Source organism: Solea senegalensis, linkage group LG19 (genome assembly GCF_019176455.1).
Source record: "Solea senegalensis isolate Sse05_10M linkage group LG19, IFAPA_SoseM_1, whole genome shotgun sequence".
Lineage (NCBI taxonomy): Eukaryota > Metazoa > Chordata > Actinopteri > Pleuronectiformes > Soleidae > Solea > Solea senegalensis.
This window is the reverse complement of record NC_058038.1, coordinates 9,626,772-9,650,136: the sequence shown is the minus strand read 5'-3', so window position 1 is coordinate 9,650,136 and position 23,365 is coordinate 9,626,772. Positions and strand designations below refer to the sequence as shown.

The 23,365-nt window shown below is 40.9% G+C and overlaps 2 protein-coding genes across 3 annotated transcripts in view; both read left to right on the top strand.

The window, feature by feature from the left end:
• The first annotated feature begins 1,306 nt into the window (after nt 1-1,306).
• eftud2 (elongation factor Tu GTP binding domain containing 2) lies at nt 1,307-14,258 on the top strand. Its single transcript, XM_044051510.1, has 28 exons — nt 1,307-1,437; nt 2,011-2,126; nt 2,402-2,564; nt 2,703-2,781; nt 2,893-2,968; nt 3,107-3,172; nt 3,265-3,300; nt 3,509-3,599; nt 3,702-3,784; nt 3,883-4,049; nt 4,245-4,369; nt 4,479-4,542; nt 4,655-4,745; nt 4,835-4,970; nt 5,488-5,615; nt 5,959-6,152; nt 6,245-6,356; nt 6,644-6,784; nt 7,001-7,102; nt 7,368-7,450; nt 7,675-7,761; nt 8,882-9,008; nt 9,765-9,852; nt 10,017-10,135; nt 10,438-10,532; nt 10,783-10,936; nt 13,513-13,620; nt 13,714-14,258. Exons 2-28 carry the CDS (start codon nt 2,022-2,024, stop codon nt 13,807-13,809), a joined length of 2,916 nt encoding a protein of 971 aa, XP_043907445.1. The 5' UTR covers nt 1,307-1,437; nt 2,011-2,021; the 3' UTR covers nt 13,810-14,258.
• Nucleotides 14,259-17,600: 3,342 nt separating this feature from the next.
• Nucleotides 17,601-23,365, top strand: part of gjc1 (gap junction protein gamma 1) — a 797,916-nt gene continuing 792,151 nt past the window's right edge. Inside the window, exons 1-2 of one of the 2 annotated variants that reach the window (XM_044050457.1) lie at nt 17,601-18,371; nt 20,871-20,901. The gene's annotated coding sequence lies outside the window, so the exon portion shown is untranslated. The remainder of the gene's footprint in view (nt 18,372-20,870; nt 20,902-23,365) is intronic. The other variant, XM_044050458.1, reaches the window with a different exon arrangement.

Genomic DNA, 23,365 nt, shown 5'->3' with positions numbered 1-23,365 from the left:
AGATAAATACCTTGAATTGAGACGCTGGACTTTCAAGTTTTAATTTAAACTTAATTTACAAAATTATGAATCTACATAATTAATTCATACATTATTTTTCAATTAATTTTTTTTTTGCTTATCATCTCCAAACCTCTTTGAGTTATGGTTTAGGCTTAGCATTTTCATTATTGACTTATTATTGTTTGATAATGTTGTGTTTAGTACATGGTTGAGTCAGCTGAACAAACTAAAGCATTATTCAGCTGTAACTGCCGTCAGACAGGTTTTCAAAGGACACACACACACACACACACACACACACACACACACACGGCCCAGAGGTGGAAAGAGTACTGAAATATTCTACTAAAAGTAAAAGTTTCACTATTTTGATACAATTTTACTTAAGTAGAAATTAAAGTACTGGTCTAAAATGTAATAAAGGTAAAAAAGTATCTTAAGATTGAGTAAAATGTACTTATAGTTCCTTTAATAACAGGTTGGGGTGAGGTCTTTCTTGTGTAGTTACAAAAAAGGACAAGGGTACAAATCTCACATGAATTGTTTTTAATTAAAGAAAAAAAGTACTTTTTTTATTCAGTAATACAGTGCTTTCAAAAAATATATACACATACGTACTTAAGTAAAATCACACATTTTAAAAATTGTTTTAAATAGTACATGTATACAACATGTAAAAACCCTACTCAATTACAGTAACTCAAATACATTTCACAAGTCTTAGTCCTGAACTTAACCAGTTTCTAAAAAAAATGAGGTTCTGCCTCATTAGAACCAGATTATGGTTTCCATAAGGACTTGACAAGGTCAGTGTTTATGCCAGAACAGCTCCTGAAGAGGCAACAATGACAAGACTACACACGTACCACACCATGCTTCAATTGTCAGGAATATATTCTACACATAAGCCATTTCCCATAAATGTGTAGTGCCACCTGCTGGTTATAGTGCAGAACTACAGCTAAAATATTAATTATGTATTTTTTGTGGAGACCTCACTGAGTCGTTAGTATTTTTTTTAACGGGTTTGTGTTTTAGTTTTATGTTAGTTTGTCTACGTATGCAAAGATTTAATAAGGACCTTTACACACGGTATAATTACTGTTTTCTTATTATTTATGTATGTATGCATTATAAAGACACTTACATATAATGTAAAATTCATACTTGTATATTATATTCAAAATCAACAAAACATCTTTCACTCAGACTGAGGCGAGCAGTTTTGTGCCTGCAGTGTCTCAGTCAGTCGGTGGGTGGTGGTGTTGAGTTGTCAGGGCTACCATTCTCACGTCAATAGAAGAAGAAAGTCGGAAGTAGTCTTTCAGACGCATGGCGGTATTTGGAAAAATATTCATCTGCTAAATTCATAATCTACAATTTAAAGCTTGTTTTGAAAATAGTGTTTAGTGTGTGCACTGTAAGCGAGTACAGGTGAGTTTATTTTTTGGGTCAAAGCATAATAGCTGAACGTAGAAAGTTAGCTAAACAACATCGTAACTGAAACGTTGTCCACAGGTCATTCATTTCTTTGCTTGTTAGCATGCTAGTATGCTAGTTCTTCGCTAAAGAGTGTCATAAACAAAACAAGCAGAATACCGAGTTTACCGTCTCTGTAAACGTCCACATGCAACCACGGTTTAGTGATACATTCTCTGTCCATGGGAAGCAATTAAAACCAAACAAGTAGCAACTTTGATCTGTTTTGCTAAAAGAAGAGTAAGCGTTAGCTACGATTGGAAGGTAGCTTTTGCACAGCGTCCTTACATTTCTGAATATTTAATTGTCAAAACAACAAAGAGTTGGTTTTGAAATAAACCAAAGTAACAGAAAACATAGCATTGAATCTCAGTATATTCAGTATTGGCAGTTCAAGAAAGTAAATACTCACTATTACTAAACTGCATTATTATTTGTTTGTGTTGCATTTCCTGCCTTATATTTTTCTCGTATATTTAAATTGTTTAAGTACCTGTTATTGTGCTTATTTGTCTATTTATCTGCCAGGTCTCTACAATATGGAGGCTGATCTGTATGATGAGTTTGGAAACTACATCGGTCCAGAGTTGGACTCTGATGACGATGAAGACGAGCTGGATGCAGAGGACAGAGATGTCGATGAGGTAGTCTTTTAAATGCCTATTCATTGATAAGTAGTTGTGTTAGTGATGGTGATAAAATCCATGTCGATTATGATGACCAGCTGTGGGCATATTTACTGGATCACACACAGCAGAAATGTGTGTGTCACCAGCCAATCGGAGAAACCTTTTCTTGTGCCCCTCTGGCTTGTGAGTTTCTGAGGAAGGTTAAGAAATAAAAGAGCAGATTGGCCGAAAGGGATGTTAGACATGACCCGCTTCCTAAATGCAGTGGCAGTAACACTGTTCTTGTGCAGGGTGATGACGATGATGACGATGAACCTGCTGATGCTGATGATGATGTCCCGGGAATGGAGGTGGTTCTGCACGAGGATAAGAAATACTATCCTACAGCAGAAGAAGTTTACGGTCCTGAAGTGGAAACGATCGTCCAGGAGGAAGATACTCAACCTCTTACTGGTCAGAAACAAAAGTCTATCATTTGTACTGCTGTAATGTAGCACATCATTGGTGTGACTTGTTTTAAAAACAGTAAAACAAGTTTATTATGAGATGTGAACCCACAGTTACAAGTATCTTCTCTCTATTTCTTTTCAGAACCCATCATTAAGCCTGTGAGAAACAGACGGTTCACTCTGATGGAGCAAGAGTTACCTGCCACTGTTTATGATATGGAGTGAGTAAATTTATGCTCTATCGTTGATACTGAAATATCTTTTTAATATACTTCTCCTGTGTAAATGTTGGCTTTGTGTAATTTCAAGCTGTGACTTTCCTCTCGTGGCAGATTCCTTGCAGATCTAATGGACGGTACTGAGTTGATCCGGAATGTCACTCTCTGTGGTCACCTCCACCATGGCAAGGTTAGTGTCTGCTTTTTGTCTGGCTTTTTACTCTCATATCTGTGTGTTTACCGTTAGGCAAAACATGTTGTCACACAGGAATGTTTGGCTGCACTTTAGATTCATCTGGGAATCTAATGGTTTGTTTATTCCCTCCAGACCTGTTTTGTAGACTGCCTCATTGAACAGACTCACCCAGAAATCAGGAAGAGAGATGATGTGGATGTGAGTTTTGTTTATATTAATTGGGGGATTTATTCCATGCAATTTTTATGTACAATAAGAGCCTAACCTGATTTTTACTTTGACATTTTCAGCTTCGATACACAGATATCCTATTCACAGAGCAGGAGGTAAGTGTTACGGTTCAACTCTAGACCCTTGCGTTACCACATTGTAGAAAACAAAAATTGTTAACGTGAGCATATAATAAGCATGACCATATATTTTTAAGATAGAGGGTTGGTGGATGTTGTTGTAAGAAGTTGATTAAAGAAACTGTCAAATTATTAATGTATTTCTTCTTGGAAAAGTAATTTGTATCTTGTGATTCTTCCATAGAGAGGAGTTGGTATTAAGAGTACTCCCGTCACAATGGTGCTGCCAGATTCCAGAGGCAAATCCTACCTCTTTAACATCATGGACACACCAGGTATTGGCCTGAGTGGATTCTTTTTTAGGTTTTGCTCAAATAAATGATGTATAACTGAAATGTTTGAAAATAATATTAAATGTTGTGGGTTTTTTTTTAAAGGCCATGTAAACTTCTCAGACGAGGTCACGTCTAGCATCCGGATCTCGGATGGTGTTGTCCTCTTCATAGATGCAGCAGAGGGAGTGAGGGATCTCTTTAATTTATTTTTTGATGTTTTTTTTTCAACCCTGCGGTTTCTTTAGACATAACATAACTTCAATCGTTGTGTGTCTTTACCCAGGTAATGCTGAACACAGAGCGGCTCATCAAACATGCAGTTCAGGAGCGTATGGCCATCACCATCTGCATCAACAAGGTGGACCGGCTCATCGTGGAGCTTAAACTGCCACCCACAGATGCTTATTATAAACTGCGCCATATTGTAGATGAGGTCAATGGTTTGCTCAGGTAATACTGGAACCTCCTTGTGTCCACCATGTAGAATGATTGAATAAGATTAAAGGAGATTACAGTTTCAAAGAGCAGCAGTTTGTGTGCCACCAAATAGCTAGCATGGGATCCACCTTCATCGTTATATTACCAACACAGTTATGTATCAACTCTGACAAATGTTGACTGGTTGTTTTTCCTTTCCCTTTTTAGCACATACTCCACAGATGAGAATTTGGTGGTGTCTCCTCTCCTTGGAAACGTGTGCTTCGCCAGCTCTCAGTACAGCATCTGTTTCACACTTGGCTCTTTTGCAAAAATCTACTCAGACACTTATGGTGAGACATTTATTTAGCTTATGAGCATCAACAAAGGAATGAAATATCCTCCTCATCCTGTGCCTAATGCATTCATTGAGGTATTAATCTGCTTACTTTGTGTTCACAGGAGACATTAACTATAATGAGTTTGCCAAGAGGCTCTGGGGAGACATTTACTTCAATCCCAAAACGTGAGTAACTAAAATGGATTTCATTAAAATAGCCACACACCTTGGAGCATCTTTCGACTCTTCATCTAACATATTTTACCTCTCCATTGGTTTTGTTGTTTTCTCTTTTCAGTCGCAAGTTCACAAAGAAAGCTCCCAGCAGCAACTCTCAGCGCAGCTTTGTTGAATTTGTTCTGGAGCCTCTCTACAAGATCCTCTCACAGGTTGGACACTAGCTGTAACATATTTGTGCTCCTGGGCAAAGTTGCAAAACTTGATGTGCAATCTTAACCCAAATACTTTTTTTATGCAGGTGGTTGGGGATGTGGACACATCCCTCCCCAGAGTTCTGGATGAGCTGGGAATCCATCTGACCAAAGAGGAACTGAAGCTGAACATTAGACCCCTGCTGAGGCTGGTCTGCAATCGCTTCTTCGGAGAATTCACCGGTATGACGTTGTTTCCTTTGTTATTTTTTGAGAAATTCAGTCATTTTGTAATTGCATTTATTTGCAATTTGTTGTTCTGTAAATGTCGAGACTGAAACTTGTTCTTTTACAGTTGTTTTAAAGAAGGCCACTTTTACCAAGCTCTGCTTCTTGAATTTTACATAAAAATCCGAACCACAACCTTTTATTTTTACATAACCAAATTGACTAATAGTTTTTTTTTTTTATTTCTTTTAAAATAAATTGGTTTAAATCAACTTTTTATGGAGCAAATTGCAATTTCTATCAAATGTATAAAAGCTAATTTATTGAGACAACACATTTTGTGTGTCTATAATAATAACGTAAATATTTTATAGATTCTGTATAAAAAAAAGTAATAAATGTAATAAAGTAATAGAGGAACTGTATCTGTCTTATCTGCTCACAAATGTTATTTTAATCTAGAGATAAAGGGAGCATGCCGCAGTTAACATGATAAATTAATTTAAATCGACCGTGGATGTCCTCCCTCTAGGATTTGTGGACATGTGTGTTCAGCACATCCCTTCACCACAAGAGGGTGCCAAGACCAAGATTGAGCACACCTACGCAGGAGGTATGGACTCCGACCTGGGGGAGGCCATGGCAGAGTGTGACCCTGATGTGAGTATAATGGAGGGAGAACAGGACTCCCCTGTTTATTTGCTGGTAAAGCATGTTTTTCACCTGGTAATATCTGCAATCTGTTTCGAGGGATCTGACAAATGAATCCATCCTGCTGTTTTAAGTGGCCTGAAATTAACACGCTCCGAAATAATTCAGATAAAGACAAAGCAAGACATTAATCACAGCTTTCCAAGTTCCTGTTGAAAGTCAGACTTTTCCTCTAATTGGTCTTTTGGTTAAAAATGTTACCATCCAGCAGTAAGACATTTCTGTCTTCATTCCTAATCTTGTTCTCTCTGTAATCCCTCTCTTCTACTCACCTCATATCTCTCGCCCCCAGGGTCCTTTGATGTGCCACACCACTAAGATGTACAGCACTGAGGATGGGGTTCAGTTCCATGCATTTGGCAGGGTGCTAAGCGGCACCATTCAGGCAGGACAGCCAGTCAAGGTCTTGGGAGAGAACTACACCCTTGAAGATGAGGAGGACTCCCAGGTCTGCACTGTGGGACGCCTGTGGATTTCTGTTGCCAGGTATTTTCTGGAGTTTCGGCTTATTCGTTTTGTAGAGTCTGAAGTTAACGGTTGTCTGAATCGATATCTGACATTCCTTTTTACATTTGCAGATATCAAATTGAAGTGAATCGAGTACCCGCTGGTAACTGGGTCCTCATTGAAGGCTGTGACCAGCCAATTGTTAAAACTGCCACCATCACAGAGCCCAGAGGCAATGAAGAGGTGAGAGATGAGAGAGAAAATCCAGTGACTTTAACCCTTCTGTGACCATCCTGTCATCGCTGGCAGGATTTGTCATGCGTACTTCTCATTACTGTAACTGCTAGACCGTAACCCAGATACCTAGAAAATTCAAAAACTATGGACTGGACATCTGATGGTTGAATACCCTAAAGCAGAGAAATAGCTCTGCGTCCATATAACTTCTGTGGAACGACCGTCCAGTCACAGACAAGATTTAGACAAGATTGTCTTCATGTCTTTTTTTTTTTTTTGGCCTTGTGTACCAGGCTCAGATTTTCAGGCCACTGAAGTTCAACACTGCGTCAGTTATCAAGATCGCAGTGGAACCCGTCAACCCATCAGAGCTTCCGAAAATGCTGGACGGACTGAGGAAGGTCAACAAGAGCTATCCATCTCTAACCACGAAGGTACGTCATTCACAGCTCTGATTCAAAAACACCTGAGTGTGAAGGTCATTGCTGTGGCATTTGAAAATGTTGTTGTATGAAATGTTTTATTTCCTGTGTGTGTAAGAAAGAAAACAAAGAACAACCCACAAACCTGAATCAAGTAGTTTTTAGTTAAATACTGAGAGAGAAACTGCATTTCAACTGATTTTTGTGTATGTTTGTATTATGTTTTAGGTGGAGGAGTCTGGAGAACACGTAATCTTAGGCACAGGAGAGCTCTACTTGGACTGTGTCATGCACGACCTGAGGAAGATGTATTCGGAGATCGACATTAAAGTAAGGCTGTCATGTTGTATCACTCAACAATGTTTATTTTAGCTTCAGCAGTTGCTAATTTGTTAATGTTTGAAGAAAGTTTGGTTCTTTCATCATTTTGGATGGTGCAAAACAGTACAATTATAACATTATGTATATATTATTTGTAGTTTCAGCCAGGGAAAAGATATTAACATTTAAATAGTAATCCAAGTGTGCAACAAAACAATAGAATTCATTTACTATAATTAAACCTTTCTTCGTATTTTTACTCCTTTTCCCACAGGTCGCAGATCCAGTTGTGACATTCTGTGAAACAGTTGTGGAAACATCATCTCTCAAGTGCTTTGCTGAAACGCCAAACAAAAAGTAGGAATTAAACAACATTTTTATTGCTTCCTTTGTCACGGATGTATCTCAAAAGTCATGGCTGTGCCTTATTTTTCAGTTTCAAGATTCACATTCCTGATGCTGTATTTTTTACTGACTGGTGTTAAGTTTGCTATGTGCACTTGGAGACTCTGCGACTGTCCTTCCCTCTGGCCGAGTATCTCGCCAATGTGTGATTGACAGCTGTGTGATGTCATTGACAGGAATAAGATCACCATGATTGCTGAGCCCTTGGAGAAGGGGCTGGCTGAGGACATTGAGAATGAAGTGGTGCAGATCACATGGAACAGGTAAGATGGAAAAGCTATTGCCAACACACTCATAAAGTGTTAATTATCTGAGGTGATGTAATGTCTGATGTGCTTATAGATGCCAGTCAGTGATATTGTACCGGCCTAATAAATGTCTCCATGTTTCAGAGCCTTTCAGAGCCTTTCAGACCGATCATTTGCTCTTATTTATCCATCAGTCAGAAGGGATAAATGAGCAGGCATGCAAGAATGATGATTGGCTCTTTAATTAAATGTTGAAAAAGGTAGACGGAATGAAAATTGCCCTCGGCTGAGAGAGTCGTCATTTTAATAGCACGCTCATCGTAATGGAGGGAAATAATCCTTTTAAATCCCTGTGTGAGATACCCAGTTTTCTTAAGCTTATCATTACAGAGCAACATGGGCTCCCTTTTTTTCCTACCCTACAGTTTTAATTACAAGTTGGACAACCGGCTCAAGCAGTGACAACCCTGTGCTACGCTCTGTAGTCTCTGCGGTAAATCAGTGTGCTGGTGTTTTTACATTCAAATACAATTTAATTAGCTTTGAAAACTGTCTCTTTTTTTTAGCACAAAAATGTCCCACAAAGCTGCAAAACCCACTCGTTAAAGCTATAATCAGTAATGACATAGTAGTGTCTCGTCATTTAAATAATTTGATATGCATTGTAGATTCCGAGCTTCAGTATGATTTGTACGTAGAAGCAAAAGAAAGCACAGTCTGTACATTTTTGTCACAAGTATGTGCTTATTAAAAACCCTCCTCGGAGTATTGATCACTTCTCTTACAGTAATTGAATCATGCACTAAAAGCATGCATGAAATTTTTTTCCATGCTCGTGACTTGAGGAGCATACATAAGTGTGTGTGTGTGTGTGTGTGTGTTTTCTGCTCAAGAGCAGTTTCCTGTCAGTACTCAGCTCGTCTGTGAGGCCATCTGGACCCAGCGGTGCCAGTAAGGAATAGCAGGGCCAGAAGAATGACATACTTCACACACCATTAAACTAAACCTTCGCTCCACTCCTCATATTCCATTAACCCTCGTGCCCTCTGAGCAACCAATCTCCTTAATGATCCAGCTGACACAGTGTGTAAAAACCCTCCCTTTAAACGGTGGCTGTTCTGTTTCCTCGTGGCAGGAAGAAGCTGGGAGAGTTTTTCCAGACAAAGTATGACTGGGATCTGCTGGCTGCCAGGTCTATCTGGGCCTTCGGACCGGACACGACGGGACCAAACATTCTTGTGGACGACACGCTGCCTTCTGAGGTGAGTTACGTATCAGGCTTTTCTTTTAAACTTTTTAAACTCCCCTTTAACCCTGTGCTTTATGGGCATGCACATGAAGCGTTTAGAACACTTGTGGAAGAAACCAGAGGTGTTTTTCTAGCTGTGGTGCATGAGAGATGTGCTTCTGTTGCTTCCATTGTTACTAAGCAACCAAAATGTGTGAGCTGCTGAAAGGAGCCACACTGAATTATTTCCCTCACCACAAGGGAGGTTTTTTTTTACTATGTAAAAAATCTTACTTTGTCTCTTTGCGTCCTCTCCTTCACCATCTAATTCAGGAGCTTCACCTGGTTGATGCAGGTTCAGAGTTTACTTTTGACTTAATTCTTTGGCCGAGTATCAGAAGATATATTAAAAAAGCTGGCTTTGTTCCAGAAAGTTGGTATATTTGACACGGACAGTTAAATTTGAGTCATAAAATGGTGACAAATGTTCATCCAGTGTCAGCTTTAAATGATTTGTCATCCACCACCAGATTAACCCCCATATCATCAGTTTACAGACTGAAAAGAAGATGAAAACCTTCATCACATGCACATTTTATATTTATATGCTATTTGTCAATGGAAGTGCAGCATAATTGTATCCTCTCTTATTTATAGCACCTGCGCCAATCCTGTATGCATTCAATCAGAAATCTTATCTCCATGAGTAAAGAAGACAAAATGCTTCCGCCCGACGACGAGATGCATTTTTGTAGCTGTAACTGGAAGCGTGTTTGTTTTTGCTCCGTAGGTGGACAAGGCTCTGCTCGGCTCAGTCAAAGACAGCATCGTTCAGGGCTTCCAGTGGGGAACCAGGGAAGGACCTCTGTGTGATGAGCGTAAGTTTGACTAAATAAAGCCTTTATTCTCTCTCTATTTCAAATTCTCCTGGAATTTCCTCCTTGCCTGAAGGCCTGGCATCATCCACTTTGCAAAATATAATGTCCTTTCCCCCCATTATGAGTATTGTGTTGCCATAACTCTGTGTTTGTGCTGTCCTCAGCCATCAGGAATGTCAAGTTTAAGATTCTGGATGCACTCATTGCTCAGGAGCCTCTCCACAGAGGTGGAGGCCAGGTCATCCCCACAGCTAGGAGAGTTGTCTACTCCGCTTTCCTCATGGTGAGGTCATTCCCTGACAAACTTCCTACTCTTCTCCTTCATCTACCATTAGCTCCTCCCCATAATGTTCCATTACCTTGATTACTGCTGGGGATTTCTCTTTTTTTCTTTGCTGACGTGTGCTCTTTTTAATTGTACTGCGATAACATTGTTCCTCAACGATTTTGGCTTCTTTCCTCGTCTCCTTTTATCTCGTTCACTTCTCTTATCATAAATCCATGGGTATGCTTTACATAGGGTAGCCATGTTTTTTTCTACAGGCTTTATCATCTTTATAATGCACAGCCTCCCTTTTGTTCCAGGCCACTCCAAGGCTGATGGAGCCATACTACTTTGTGGAGGTTCAGGCTCCAGCAGATTGTGTATCTGCTGTGTACACTGTGTTGGCTCGAAGAAGGTTGGTTTACTCTTGTTTTTTTTCTTGTTGTTAAATATCAACTCGGGCAAAATGTCAGTCCTTATGAGCAACTATATTATATTATCATAATAGTCTGTGCTTTAAGTTCAATTCTATCAGTTTAATTGAGAAAATAATTAAAGGTTGCATCCTTGCTCAGTGTTGTTAAATACAAATATAATTTGATGTTTTATTATCATAGATCATCTTTGAAATAAAATGTTTTAATTCTGTGTTTCTCATTTATTAGAGGTCATGTGACTCAGGACGCACCGATTCCAGGGTCTCCACTCTACACCATCAAAGCTTTCATCCCAGCCATTGACTCCTTTGGATTTGAGACAGACCTTCGCACACACACACAGGGACAAGCCTTTGCTCTGTCTGTCTTCCACCACTGGCAGGTAAGATTCACAGACTCGGACATGATTGCCGTCGTAAATTATGGCCCCGGCCACAAATTAAAAAGCAGGATTGAAAGCAGTGGAGACTCACTTCATCCACAGTAGCTTTGGAGGTTTTAGACGTTGAATATAAATCAATAATAAACAAGTTGGATTTAAATCACGACTGTACTCAAACAAACCTGCATTTCTCTGTAGATAATATAGGACGTGACAGGACTAAACAGATGAAACAATAAACATTTTACGCCTCCACAAAATAAATTCACACATCAGGTGTTGTCACATGAACTGAAAGTGTTACCAGCTTGTTGCCAGCTCTCACCTGCATGCACAAGCAGTGCCACAGAAGGAGGTAGTGAGCTGAGAGGGATTGTTCAGATTTTTGTATGACAGACCACAGTAGTAGATCATGTAACAACGATGTACAGAGAACTCTCCCCACTTCAGAGTGTAGAAAAGTAGTCCCGGGAGAGGGCCAGGGTCACAAAACTAACACATTTTGCACCACTGCGACTTTTCTCTGCTGCGAACCGGAGACTCTACTACTGGTGTCTGTGTCATACAACTTAATGTCCAATTATCCTTACTATCCCTTTAAAGTGGGGTTCACAGTGTACTGAGCTGAGCTGTACTGAGATGCATTCAGTGACCCTGGTAACCTGTAGAAACATGCTACTTCCTGTCAAAACCATTTCTGGCAGTTTTGGGTATTTTTAAATAAAAGTACTTACGTTATTTTTATAAAAATAAGTACACATTAGGGGTTAGGGTAAGGGTTTCTGTTTTTGTTTTATGGTGGGTGGCATCTACAACTGCTATAAAAAACCACCAGTGATAACAGGAAATAGCTGCCTTTCGTACAGATTGAACTAATCAAGCTTCACAGAGTGTTGAACTGCTTCAAAACACATACTAATATGAATAAATGTAATATTTTGTACAAATGCAGTCCACCGACCATATATGGTCATATTCACCATCACTGTTCAGTTTTGTATTGTTTTGAGTACAAATGGGCATTTTAAATAATTTACTTTTCATGGTACAAACGAATAATCGGACGTTCATGCCCATACATCATACCAAAATAAATCAAATTCCATCGTTTATGCATTGCAGCGTGAAAGAGGACATTTTTTTTTCACCACTGGGAGCTGTTGTGTGGGTTTGTTTATTCTCTTACTCACTCGTGCACGAACAACATAAAACTGTGGCAGCTTGTGCAGCAGAGTGACCGACCTTTCGGGAACGTTTGTCATTCTGACGTAACAGTTTATGATGTGAAGAAGAGCGATGTGTTGAGTCATTAAATTTGTAATGTGGCTGTCTGCGTCTCTGCCTGTCATGGCTGACATGTGTTCGTTTCTGCATGAGAGCTGTGTTAGTAAAAAGTAACTCCACTCACCGCAAAGCCCGTTTGTCTGGAAGGTAAATAAGGGTTTAATAGGTATAAACCATAATGCAAGTGTCGGACAAGAAAATAAACGATTTGTGTAATGGAACAAAAACTATTGACTTTTATTGAGTTAGCTGCAGTAATGTAACATGATATTAAAATGTATTTTTGTCCATCATTGTATTTGTGCCATGGGATTAGAATTATGTTGTCTAATCAAATAGCTAATATAATTTTAGAAAGCAATTACTCAGATGCCCCCTGGGATAATTCCAGTTTTTACATGAACTTGCCTCAAATGGGCCTTTTTTTAAAAAAATTTGAATTCTGTCATCAGATCCTCAGCCTGGGGTTATTGTTGAAAATGTACCTATTTTCTTGGAAGACTCCTGGAGGTCCAGTAACAATCACTCTCAATCTTGCTCCAAAGTATTTTCTAAAGGGCAGCGACACTGTGTACCTGGTCCGGCCGACAGTCTGAGTCGTCTTCTCTGGTTTGGACTTTGACAGAAATGATGCCTGATGGCACTTCTCAATTCAACTGCCCTGGAAAATAAGTCTCTGACACATGATGTCTGCCCTATTAGACCCAGTGGGGCTATTATGTGTCTTCCTCATTATTTTGATTAGGCACTGCCAGTACTGGCTTGTCAGCAGGGCTGTTTTGAGTTACTGCTGTAAGCAGCTCCCCATCATCTATTGATTGGGCTGAAGCGACTCCTTGGATAAATATTTCCCTTTTCCTCCTGTTTTTATGTTTTTTCCTGATGATCCTGTCTGACCTATTTATTCCAAATTCAACATTCCTAACTTCTTTCTTAGTCTTCGTTCTGTTTGTGCAATATCATTGACAAACAAACCAATTTTCAAAGGTCACATGATAGATTTACTGTTTAATTTTCATATGGAACCTGAAAATGTTACACTGACGAAAGTGAGACACACTGAAAGCGTGACCGCTTGCACGTTGCCGTTTCCGCTCGTGTTGACGGACTCGGTCCTGACTCAGTAATAACGAGACAGACTCGCAGCTAAATCAGATATTTTAGTGAAGGGTTCAGAAGTGTCCCCTCAGCTTGTTAAAGCTCAGCGTGATGATGTGTGGTGATGTTTCATGTTGTCAGGTTGTTTCTCAGATTGTTCATGGTTTGACTTTGTCCTGTGTTTTCCATGTCAGATTGTTCCTGGTGACCCCCTGGACAAGAGTATCGTGATCAGGCCACTTGAGCCTCAGCCCGCCCCCCATCTGGCCAGAGAGTTCATGATCAAGACCCGAAGGCGCAAGGTGAACCTCATATTCACAATGATTTTTATATTGTTTTTTGTTTTGCTATGTTCTATAAAAACAAATTTAAATGACTTTTTTTTTGTCCACCAGGGACTGAGCGAAGATGTGAGCATCAGCAAGTTCTTCGACGATCCTATGTTGTTGGAGCTGGCCAAACAGGATGTGGTGTTAAACTACCCCATGTGAGACCGCAACACGGCAAACCCACGCAGCCATCACCTGAACCTCCACCTGTCACAACTGTGAATCCACAATTTATCAAGGTTATTTGAGGTATAAAGCAAGTCACTATAACACAGAACCATGAGATATTGTCATCGATTCAGGTTTCTCTGCCTTTTCAGACTCATTATCTGTTTTCCTGAGGAAAAACACAAAACTAATCATATAGGATCCGTCATTAGATTAAAACAGACTCATGACTATGGGGAGTGTTTGCTCTTCCCTTTAGAGAGCAGCCGTAATTTGTAAAGTTTGCAGACATTTGTTGCAACACATCTTTTTCTTGTATTTTTATTTTTTACGTGTATAAATGATTGTTTTGTAGAGTAAGATAACTTGGAAGCTTTTTAAGAAAATAAATAAATTGGCTGTCAGTGATTCGGTGTATGTCTGAATAAAATGTGTAATTCAAAGATTTTCTTTTCAGATAATTATTTCTTTATTGCCTGAAGCTCATGTAGGTGAGATAAAGAGGTAATGAGTTTGTAGCTGTGCACTGGGAAGCTGCAGTGTTTTAGACGTGTAATTCCGTGTCTGGAGGTTGAAGCCTCGCTGTTGGTTTGAGTGATCAGTGTGTCTGTTTGGGACGCTGTGTGGGTGGTGAGTGATGGACAGGCTGCAGGATGGTTGGGGGGGAAGGGCAGAGACGAAGCAAAGGTTAGTTTCACACAGCGGAGTGAAAGAGCGATGGTGCATATCAAAGGAGACAGATGTTATGAAATGGAAATTTGCGTTTATATTTTCAGTCAGTCCAAAAACAATTTGCAAATCCTGAACTAATGACAGAGAACATTTACTGTCAACAGGACTTGCTTGAGTTGAGTTGAAGACATTTCACCTCTCATCCAAGAGGTTGCTTCAGTTCTCCTGGGCGAGCGGTGAAACATCTTCAGCTTTACTTAAGCAGGTCCACTCGCCCACAGCAGACTCCTGAAGATGACTATGACACATATTTAGGAAAGAATTCCAGGCGGATGTTTTCAGGAGTTTGCTGTTCACATTTCATGAACGCAGCGAGAGATTGAGTGGGTGAGATGTAATCACAAAAGCCGGAGAATCTCCAGAGGATACTTTGTTCTGTGAAACTCCACGGCCTCTTCTCTTTGAAAGGTTAAACTCAACAACATTCACTTCAAAGCCTACAGAGAAGTATTTAACTTCATGTCGAGACAAATCAACCTGCTTCTCACCGTCTTCTCACATCTTCAGAGCACTTGTTTGTGTCTGACCGGCTCAGATCTTCATCCCTCACCACATGCTTCTGGAGTTCTTGAGGTGGAGGAGACCAGGAAGGTGAGGGCATGGACACAAAGTTAAAAAAAAATAGCTTGAGCTGCTTTGACATTTGGACTTAATGTCAATCCTGTCCACTGTGACGGGGGATTTTTATATTTTAGCTGACATGCGGATGGAGAAGAGGGATGCCGTACCCTTTTCAAACAAAGTTTTTGAAGACGATTGCTTTGCACGTGTGTTTAAAGTAGACCTGAACTCAGGCGACACGGTCACATCAGTCCTCTCTGTTGCTGGCGTGAGCCGGGATCGTGCCTGTCCCCGGGCCAGGGAGACGGATGGCAGCAGTTCTTGCCCGTATGAACACAGTCTAGCCCTGGAGCACTCAATACAATCTGTGGTCCTTGTGCTAAATATAGACGGGAGCGAGACTGGCTAGTATAGGGGACGATTAGTGGCAACGTCCTCCTGCAAGTCAGGCCCGGCTCCATCTGCTCTCAACTCACCTCATCAGTCACATTTCACCACGATAAATCTGTCCCCTGCTCTCACCTTACCTTCATTTGACCTGTCTCTCTGCACCTCTCGTGTGTCTGACTCAATCACACCTGGCTCTTGTTAAAATCTTGAAGATTCGGCCCAAAGCAGCTGCAGACATGGAGATTTTCTGAGGGATCCGATCGCATGCGCAGCGCTCAGTACATGTTTGAATGCACCCAATGCATCCTGAATGTGTCCTCATCACAAAATCCACACTCGGAGGTGGTTTGTGGAAGCATGTGACCACGTTTCTTGGATCTGGCTCAGCTAACATCGCCTGAGTTGCAGCAATTTCATTGTATTTTGTTTGCAGTGTCCATGACGCTGATCATCTCGTAATCTTTTTTTCTCTAATGACTAATATCTTCCATTTTACAGCAGCATGAGGACACAATATTAATAGAACGGGCAAGATGGTGAGGATAAAAGCTGAGTCGGCCTCCAGCCACAGGCAAGAGACGTGACACTGACGACAAGAGAAGGAAAACTACCGTTTATAAATGACCAAAAGAGTGTTTCATTCTGTATGAGAGGGACATTATTCCATTCATATAATACACTGAATAACCAGTGTTCCATTCAATATGACCAAGAACCAAGAGCTTCAAATGTGCACGTATTTCCCAACCTTCCCCCCCTCTTCGTCAGGTTTATGTTTTCCGACGTCTCCTTCGTGAGGAGCCTGTCCTGCAGGAACACACGAGGGCTCCATCACTGCCCAGCAGGTCACCACTGGTTAGACAACTGGCAAGGTCAAAGCTGTGTGAGCAGACACACACACACCAACAACCACATCACTGTGTGACTCCTGCACCCTAAAGGACCCACAGTACTGAGTCACACTCCGGTGACAATGAATTGCAGGATCCAGAGGTCAATCCATCCCCGGCTGACAGACACTGTGCTGAGGGGGCTGCAGAGTTAGAGGAGGGCAACCGCCGTTCATCTCTCACTCTTTCTCTTTTTTTTTTAGAGCAGTCGGGCTTGGAAACGCAAAGCAACTTCAATTTGCCAAATGAGCCACATGTTTTCCTGTGCTCGAGGCCGTCCACAAACGCACACTGAGAGCAGACTCGCAGTGAGCTGCTGTAACGCTGCTGAAACACCTTGGGTTAGTTCAGATCATTTCCACTGAGCACGAGCGAGGCTGCTCCGGTCGTCTCCTCTGGAATATGGTTTGTGACCGTGAAGTGAAATCTGTCATTTTTGTCACAGGTCACTAAATTGTGTCACTGCAGTTTCCAGCCAACAGGCTGAACTCTGATGATACGTCCTTCATGGGCCACAACACAACAAACCAAACCAGACTGAAGCTGATCCCACTCTGAGAAAAGACCTCTCTATTTACACTTTTTTTCTATATTTGATTTATTTCTTTAATTTTAAATTCTAATCTGCTTTTACTGCACACCACGTTTTGCATACAGCATGTATTATCTTTAAAAGTTGCTGTGCACAGTGTGTGTACCATATTGTAAATATCCCAAGATTCTTAAAATTAAACATTTATTATAAAATAAGAATTATAATGTAAATGTATAGCAGTTAAAGAGTAATAAACCATCCCATTATTAGAAGTCAACAATACAGATGCGGGAGCCTTCTTCTGGGATACCAATACGGTCCATAGATGGATTATGGGTTGGTGGATTCATTGATGATGGATGGATATTTACATGCGTTGCGTACAAACACAAACTGAGGCGATGGATGGATGGATGGATGGATGGATAGATAGATAGATAGATAGATAGATAGATAGATAGATGCTTTGTTTTTTTTTGTCTAATGGCAAAACTGCCCTTGTACGTATATATGCATATTATAGATACACATATACAGTATAGAACCGGCGTGTGTGTGTGTAAAACCTGTCGGGTGCGCGCACTGTCAAAGACGCGTACGCGCAACATCCTGCTCCGCTGCTCCCGACAAAGACGGGTTCGCCAAGCTTTAGCTTTTTTCATCCAGGAAACCCAGATGTCACTCAGCGACACCCGCGCGTGTCAGTCTGACTGTGCGTGGCTGTGGCACATTTAGAGGAGAGGGGGAGAAGGGAAAAAAAACACGCCCCTTGTTAAATACGAGGCGAAGGCGCAGCGGCAGCGTGGTGTTTGTGGACCTCCAGAGATCAACAGATCCACAGAACTCCACTGTCCACTCCTACTCCTCCTCCTCCTCCTCCTGGACGACAGAAACCGGAGCAAGCGGCGGCACATGTGAGCGGCGGTCACTCCTCACCACATCCCAGGGGCCGTTACACACACACACGCGCACGCACACGCACGCGCGCCGAGAGATGAATAAACCAGCTCTCGAGATTTGGTTGTAACCAGCGGATGCATGTGTTCCCGTGGCAGCCGTGGAGCCTCAGTCAGTCCGTGCCACAATGACCGAACCATTGTCTCGCGTCGCTGTAACGGAATGGGCCCGCGGGAATTTTGGCACCGGTTTTACGCAGGAGACCACATAATTTAATCGACGTTCCTCGGCCGCACACGCACACACACACACACACACACACACACAGAACAGTGTTGCAGACATGGACAAAGAATTGCTCCTCTCGTATCTCGCAGTGATGCTTTGAGACGCAACAAAAGCACATCAGTCAAACACCCTGCGAAGGAAGAAGTGGAACGCAACCAACGGTGGGATTCAAGTTTGGACCTGGCCAAGTCCAAAACGACCTCTCCCTTCCTCCAAACAGGATCATCTTACGTCTTAAAGCATCTTCACAGGCTCGCATAGCGGTAAGGATGCTCCCGTTTATTTCTAATGCTGTCATTTACGTCCATATTGGCTCATAATGTGGTGAATTCCTCAGTCACTGGGAGTGAATGAATGTCTTGGATCACAGACGCACCATTTGGCACCATAACGCACCAACAACGGTTGCATACCCGTGCTTTATTTCTGTGTAAGACAGTCATGTCATTGTAGGAAACATGTAGATAAAGATAAACATCTGTGAAAATACACACACAATTCATCACAAACGTGGTTTTGGGAACCAGCTGAGTTCTGGTGTGTTTGACTGACACCAGCGGCTAATTAGGAGCCCACATTCACACACACCATCAGTTTTTCTTGTTTGTTTTTTTAAAATCAAATACATGTTTTTTAGCCTTGAAAAATCATTTTGCACCACTGTGCAATCTTTTGTTCTGGAATGGTTTCGGCAGGAACATGGTGTCGCTGGGTGGTGCAGATTCTCCTCAGTGTTTTGGTGAAATCCTGCAGGAGCCTGTTCAAATTAGCTGGAAGCCTTCACACACACACTCTTAATGACTCTGTTGGTAAACTCTTGAGATTAATTTAATTTAACCATGGGCCGCGGTGCTTTGGCCACATAGAGCTGAATTATGGATGAGGAAAGGTGAAAAATGCAGCAGTAGTTCCTACAGATGAAATCCCTTTTAAATTAAATTCTACCTGCCACAGTAAAATAAATTAATAGTATATATCAGTGGATTGCCATTTCAGGCCAAATAAGTCTTTTACCAACTGAATAAACGGTGACAACTGCAAGATTGCTTCATCCATTAACAGTGCCGGTGCCTTTGATCAGGCTCTAAAAGCCCTTTTTTACCTCTTCCATGTTCCCCAATCCAGTGATTATCTCATCATTTTCTGGAGCAGGTGACCCGGGTCACACCTTGATGAGACACGCTTTCATTGAGCCTTGAAATAATGCCACGTTGGCTCCTGTGTGGAGCGTTTTTGTCAAATACGAGCCACCGTCATGAGTTGTCGCTCACTACATGTGAAGTCATTGTGATGGATTTTGGGATGTTGCCAATCGAGGGGGGGGGGTCTTATAGTGCGTGCGTGTGAGTGATGGTTTCTTCCCAGCATAGCATAAAGATGCCACATATGTATTCAGAATTACTTCTCTGGGAAGCTGCCAGGAGAAGCACTTCTACCTCCATTTGCCCTTCACTCCTTTATTTCCATCCAGCAAGTGGGATCGTAGCAGCTTTTGCATACTGTAAAGGTATGGGCAACATTCTCTGCAGCTGCATGTGATTAATGATGTTTCTGTGAGGGCACCCCATCCCCCCACCCCACCCTTACACCCTTCTGCGTCCCACCAGAACCATTATCCCGCTCCCTGTGGGTTAGAGAGGCAACTTGTATCAGCACAGGCGGAGGCGTAGTCGACCTCTGTGCTCCCCAGCACTGGGAGAAAGATGAGGAGCAGATTCTGTGTGGCAGCGTAGGAAACCAATGTAGTATCATCACCAGTGTTCACCAGAAACCCGCCCACCCTCTCACCTCTTGACATGGATGTGATAAATTGTGCATGAATGTTTATTAAGTGAACAGAGCGCAGTCTCAGAGATGGATAACATATTCAGGAGGATACAAGGTGTACGAGACATTTTGCTTTTGGCAGCGATCTAACGAGAGTCTGTCCAAGAACAAGCGCCAAAAATGGCAAGTGGACAAAAGCAACGCGAGAGGAGAGCTCAATGTCAAAGGTGGATTATCAAGTATTCAGATCTGTTACATTCAGGAAGCAGTATATGCAATATTCTATATTCCACAGTGAGGCTCTAATAATAACATTTAAAGTTAAATTATTGCCAGTCTGCACTTTATGAAGCACTTTAATATTAGTCCACCTGCAGTATATTATTTAATTTATACTGTGTGTGTGTGTAGTTTAATATGTTCTATAAGTGCAGTAGAAAGTACAATATTCTTTAAATTGTACTGCAGGAGAAACCAATATATTAAAGCACGGATAACTCTAATTAATTAAAACATGAATTTTTTTTTGTTTGCCTTTCACTAATGACAAATTATTAATTCTATTCTGCTATATAATTCTTAATGACTCAGGGAAAACGTGGATTAATGGCTCCATTATAATGTGGATTTTCTTCAGTTTGCGGTTAAAGCTAGAACAATTATTTGTGGATCGTAATCCATAATCTTTGTAGTAAGGGCCTCATGTTATTCATATTTTTTTTATCTCCATGTATGATTTTAATGTCACACTAAAGCTGTCATTTTAAAGCTCCACCACTCTCATCACTTTCACGCTGAAGACACCAAACGTCACCATCGCAGATGTGCTTCATGATACTTGGCTTGCACTTAAAATCAGGCGTTTTACAAAAATATATAATAATTGTGAACTCAAATGTCTGCGGCGTGTGTGTGGAAGTCAATGCCGTGCTTTTATAGACACTTATTATTTTTGAATAATTGGAGTAATTCACTTCCTGTTTTTTCCCCCTCAGAATGTGTGATGTGGAGCCAGTACAGTAAAAGGTAAATGTTGTACTTTCAGCTACTCTATTGAAAAACCACACACAGAACATGTCATCATGTAACCGCAGGGTCGTTGGTTCAAATCTGTGGACGAGTCACCAGCTGGGTTTGCCCCTGAGCAAGGCACCCTATCTCTCGTTGCTTGTGTGTGTGTGTGTGTGTGTGTGTGTGTGTGTGTGTGTGTGTGTGTGTGTGTGTGTGTGTGTGTCAAATTCACGACCACTAATGATGAAGAGCTGAAACAATTACTCGATTAATCAATTGTTAATCGTTTACTAATTTGATCGTCAACTATTTTGATAGTCAATGAATCGTTCTGAAGCTTTTTTCATGATTAAGAAGAAGATTTCTGATTGTTTCAGCTTCTAAAATTGCTCCGTGTAACAAAGAAATCATTAAAACTCAATCATTTCGGTTTGTGGACAAAACAAGACAGTCGAGAGCATCGTCATTTCCAGGTTTGACGAACACCGATCAACGTTCTTTTTTGAACGTTTTCTGACATTTTATGGACCAAACGACGTGAAAAATAATCGTCAGATTCTACGGTTATGAAAATAATCGTTAGTTGCAGCTCTGGTCATGACACCCTGACTTGATAAAACCTGTATTTGAGTAATTTGGTGGTATTTTATGAAACTCTGCCACTGAAGCTTCTCCTTTACTGACTTTTCGCAGCACGAGCGCATTAAGGTATTATGTTTATATCTAGTTGAGCAGACGTAAGAGCGCTGCTGCCAGTCTTAATCCCGCCGCTGTCTTTATTCCTGCCAACTCGTCTGGATTCCGTCTGCTTGACACTGTGTGTACCATACTCTGCATTTTCCAGATGCCACTTCCTGTAAACAGCATCGGAGGTGCCTCGCTTCCTCCGTAATGACTGATTGAATGAGTGATATGAGTGATAAGACTCGTCAGAGGTCATCAGGTTTAAATGGCAGATAACTGCGTCTGTGTGTGTGCATTTATTATTTATTTAAACTTACTGAGAGCTGTACAGTAAGATGTATTTACATTTAAGAACCTGATTTCCTTGTTGTTTTGACTGTTGTCAAAACAGTTGGTGATGGATTCAGGAGTCTGTTAATTGTGGCATCTGTGATTTATTTAATCTTTCATGTGAAATGATCGTCCAAGAACTTTATCTTCAGTGCACACTTTCCCCCCTTCTATCATAAATGAATCATCCGCACTGTAACTGTCAGTCAGTGCAAATGAAAGTTCTCTCTTTAAATGATGAGTGAATGAAACACATGATCCCATTTTTTTATTTTGTTCCTTATATGTGTACACTGTGTGTGTGTGTGTGTGTGTGTGTGTGTGTCTTTATTTAAAGATTTCATTCATCACGGCTGCAACAAATCACTGATAACTAATCAAATTCTGGAGCAATTACAGAATATTCTCATCTGAATAGTTGTTAATAAAAACTGGCATCAGCTTTTTGTTGAGCAAAATCGCTATGTTGTTGCACGTGTGTGTCGTTGCCGTGACGCCACGGCACATCGCAGAGTCTTTAATTGGGGGGAAAAATAGAAGAATTGAAGAGAAATGAAAGAAAATTGATCCGACACGTTGCAACACGTGTATTCATGTGCCAGAGTAACTGCACTGCAGCGTCACTTAATGTTTTATTTACTGCCATGTTTGCTTGTAACTCAGTCAGTGCCCATTAAAGTCCACTGCTCTAATTATCTATAATTGATTTGACTGTCACCGGGAAATGAATCAGCTGCACTTCATCATTTTAGCCTCTTTCAGCTTCTTATTTCATGAGATTCTGGCCCTTTAGAAGTGTTGATAGAGTAATTATTATTAACAGAACACAGTTTTTGTTCACATATTTGCTTGCAGTTTGTACTGTATTTTAACATTTTTGTACACACATTAAATGATCAAAGTAGGGCTTTAATTATAACATGCATGCATATAATTAGGGATACACAGGTTTATTGACTGTCATTAGCCTCTAAAACGGATATTTTTGTGATCAAATGTAATTGTTAGGAATCCTGTAGTAAATGTGTGAATTCTCAAAGGTATTATAACAGCGTGAAGGGCTGAAAGACTTTTAAGTACTTCTGTTCTTCTTTTATTTTGAAGATTTCTTTGCGTCTCAGCCACAAATGACCATAAGTATCAGCCAAATTGTCATTTTTAACAATGTTATCAGCTTTTACCCAGAACTTCACAACTCTCATCAGATATAATTAACGATTAGGGGGTGGAAATCATGATGTGATACACGATACCAATAATATCGTGATACAGATACGATTCTTTGCGTGAAAAGTTAATAAAAATGCAGGATTTCTCTGTTTATTCACAACATAGAGAACAAAGTGCATAAAGTCTGTATATTGAACGTGGATGGAACATCTCTTAACGTAGCTTTTCTCCACCACTATCACGCTGTAAACTCCCGCTTCTTCGGCGACGCAACTTAAGCCCAAAGTTTCCCTCA

Bases quoted from the DNA above. Each gene is read 5' to 3' on its own strand.
- eftud2 (XM_044051510.1), top strand. From the start codon at position 2,022: ATGGAGGCTGATCTGTATGATGAGTTTGGAAACTACATCGGTCCAGAG. The intron at 3,785-3,882 runs GTGAGGGATCTC...GTCTTTACCCAG, and splicing joins TCATAGATGCAGCAGAGGGA to GTAATGCTGAACACAGAGCG. The intron at 4,543-4,654 runs GTGAGTAACTAA...TTCTCTTTTCAG, and splicing joins ATTTACTTCAATCCCAAAAC to TCGCAAGTTCACAAAGAAAG.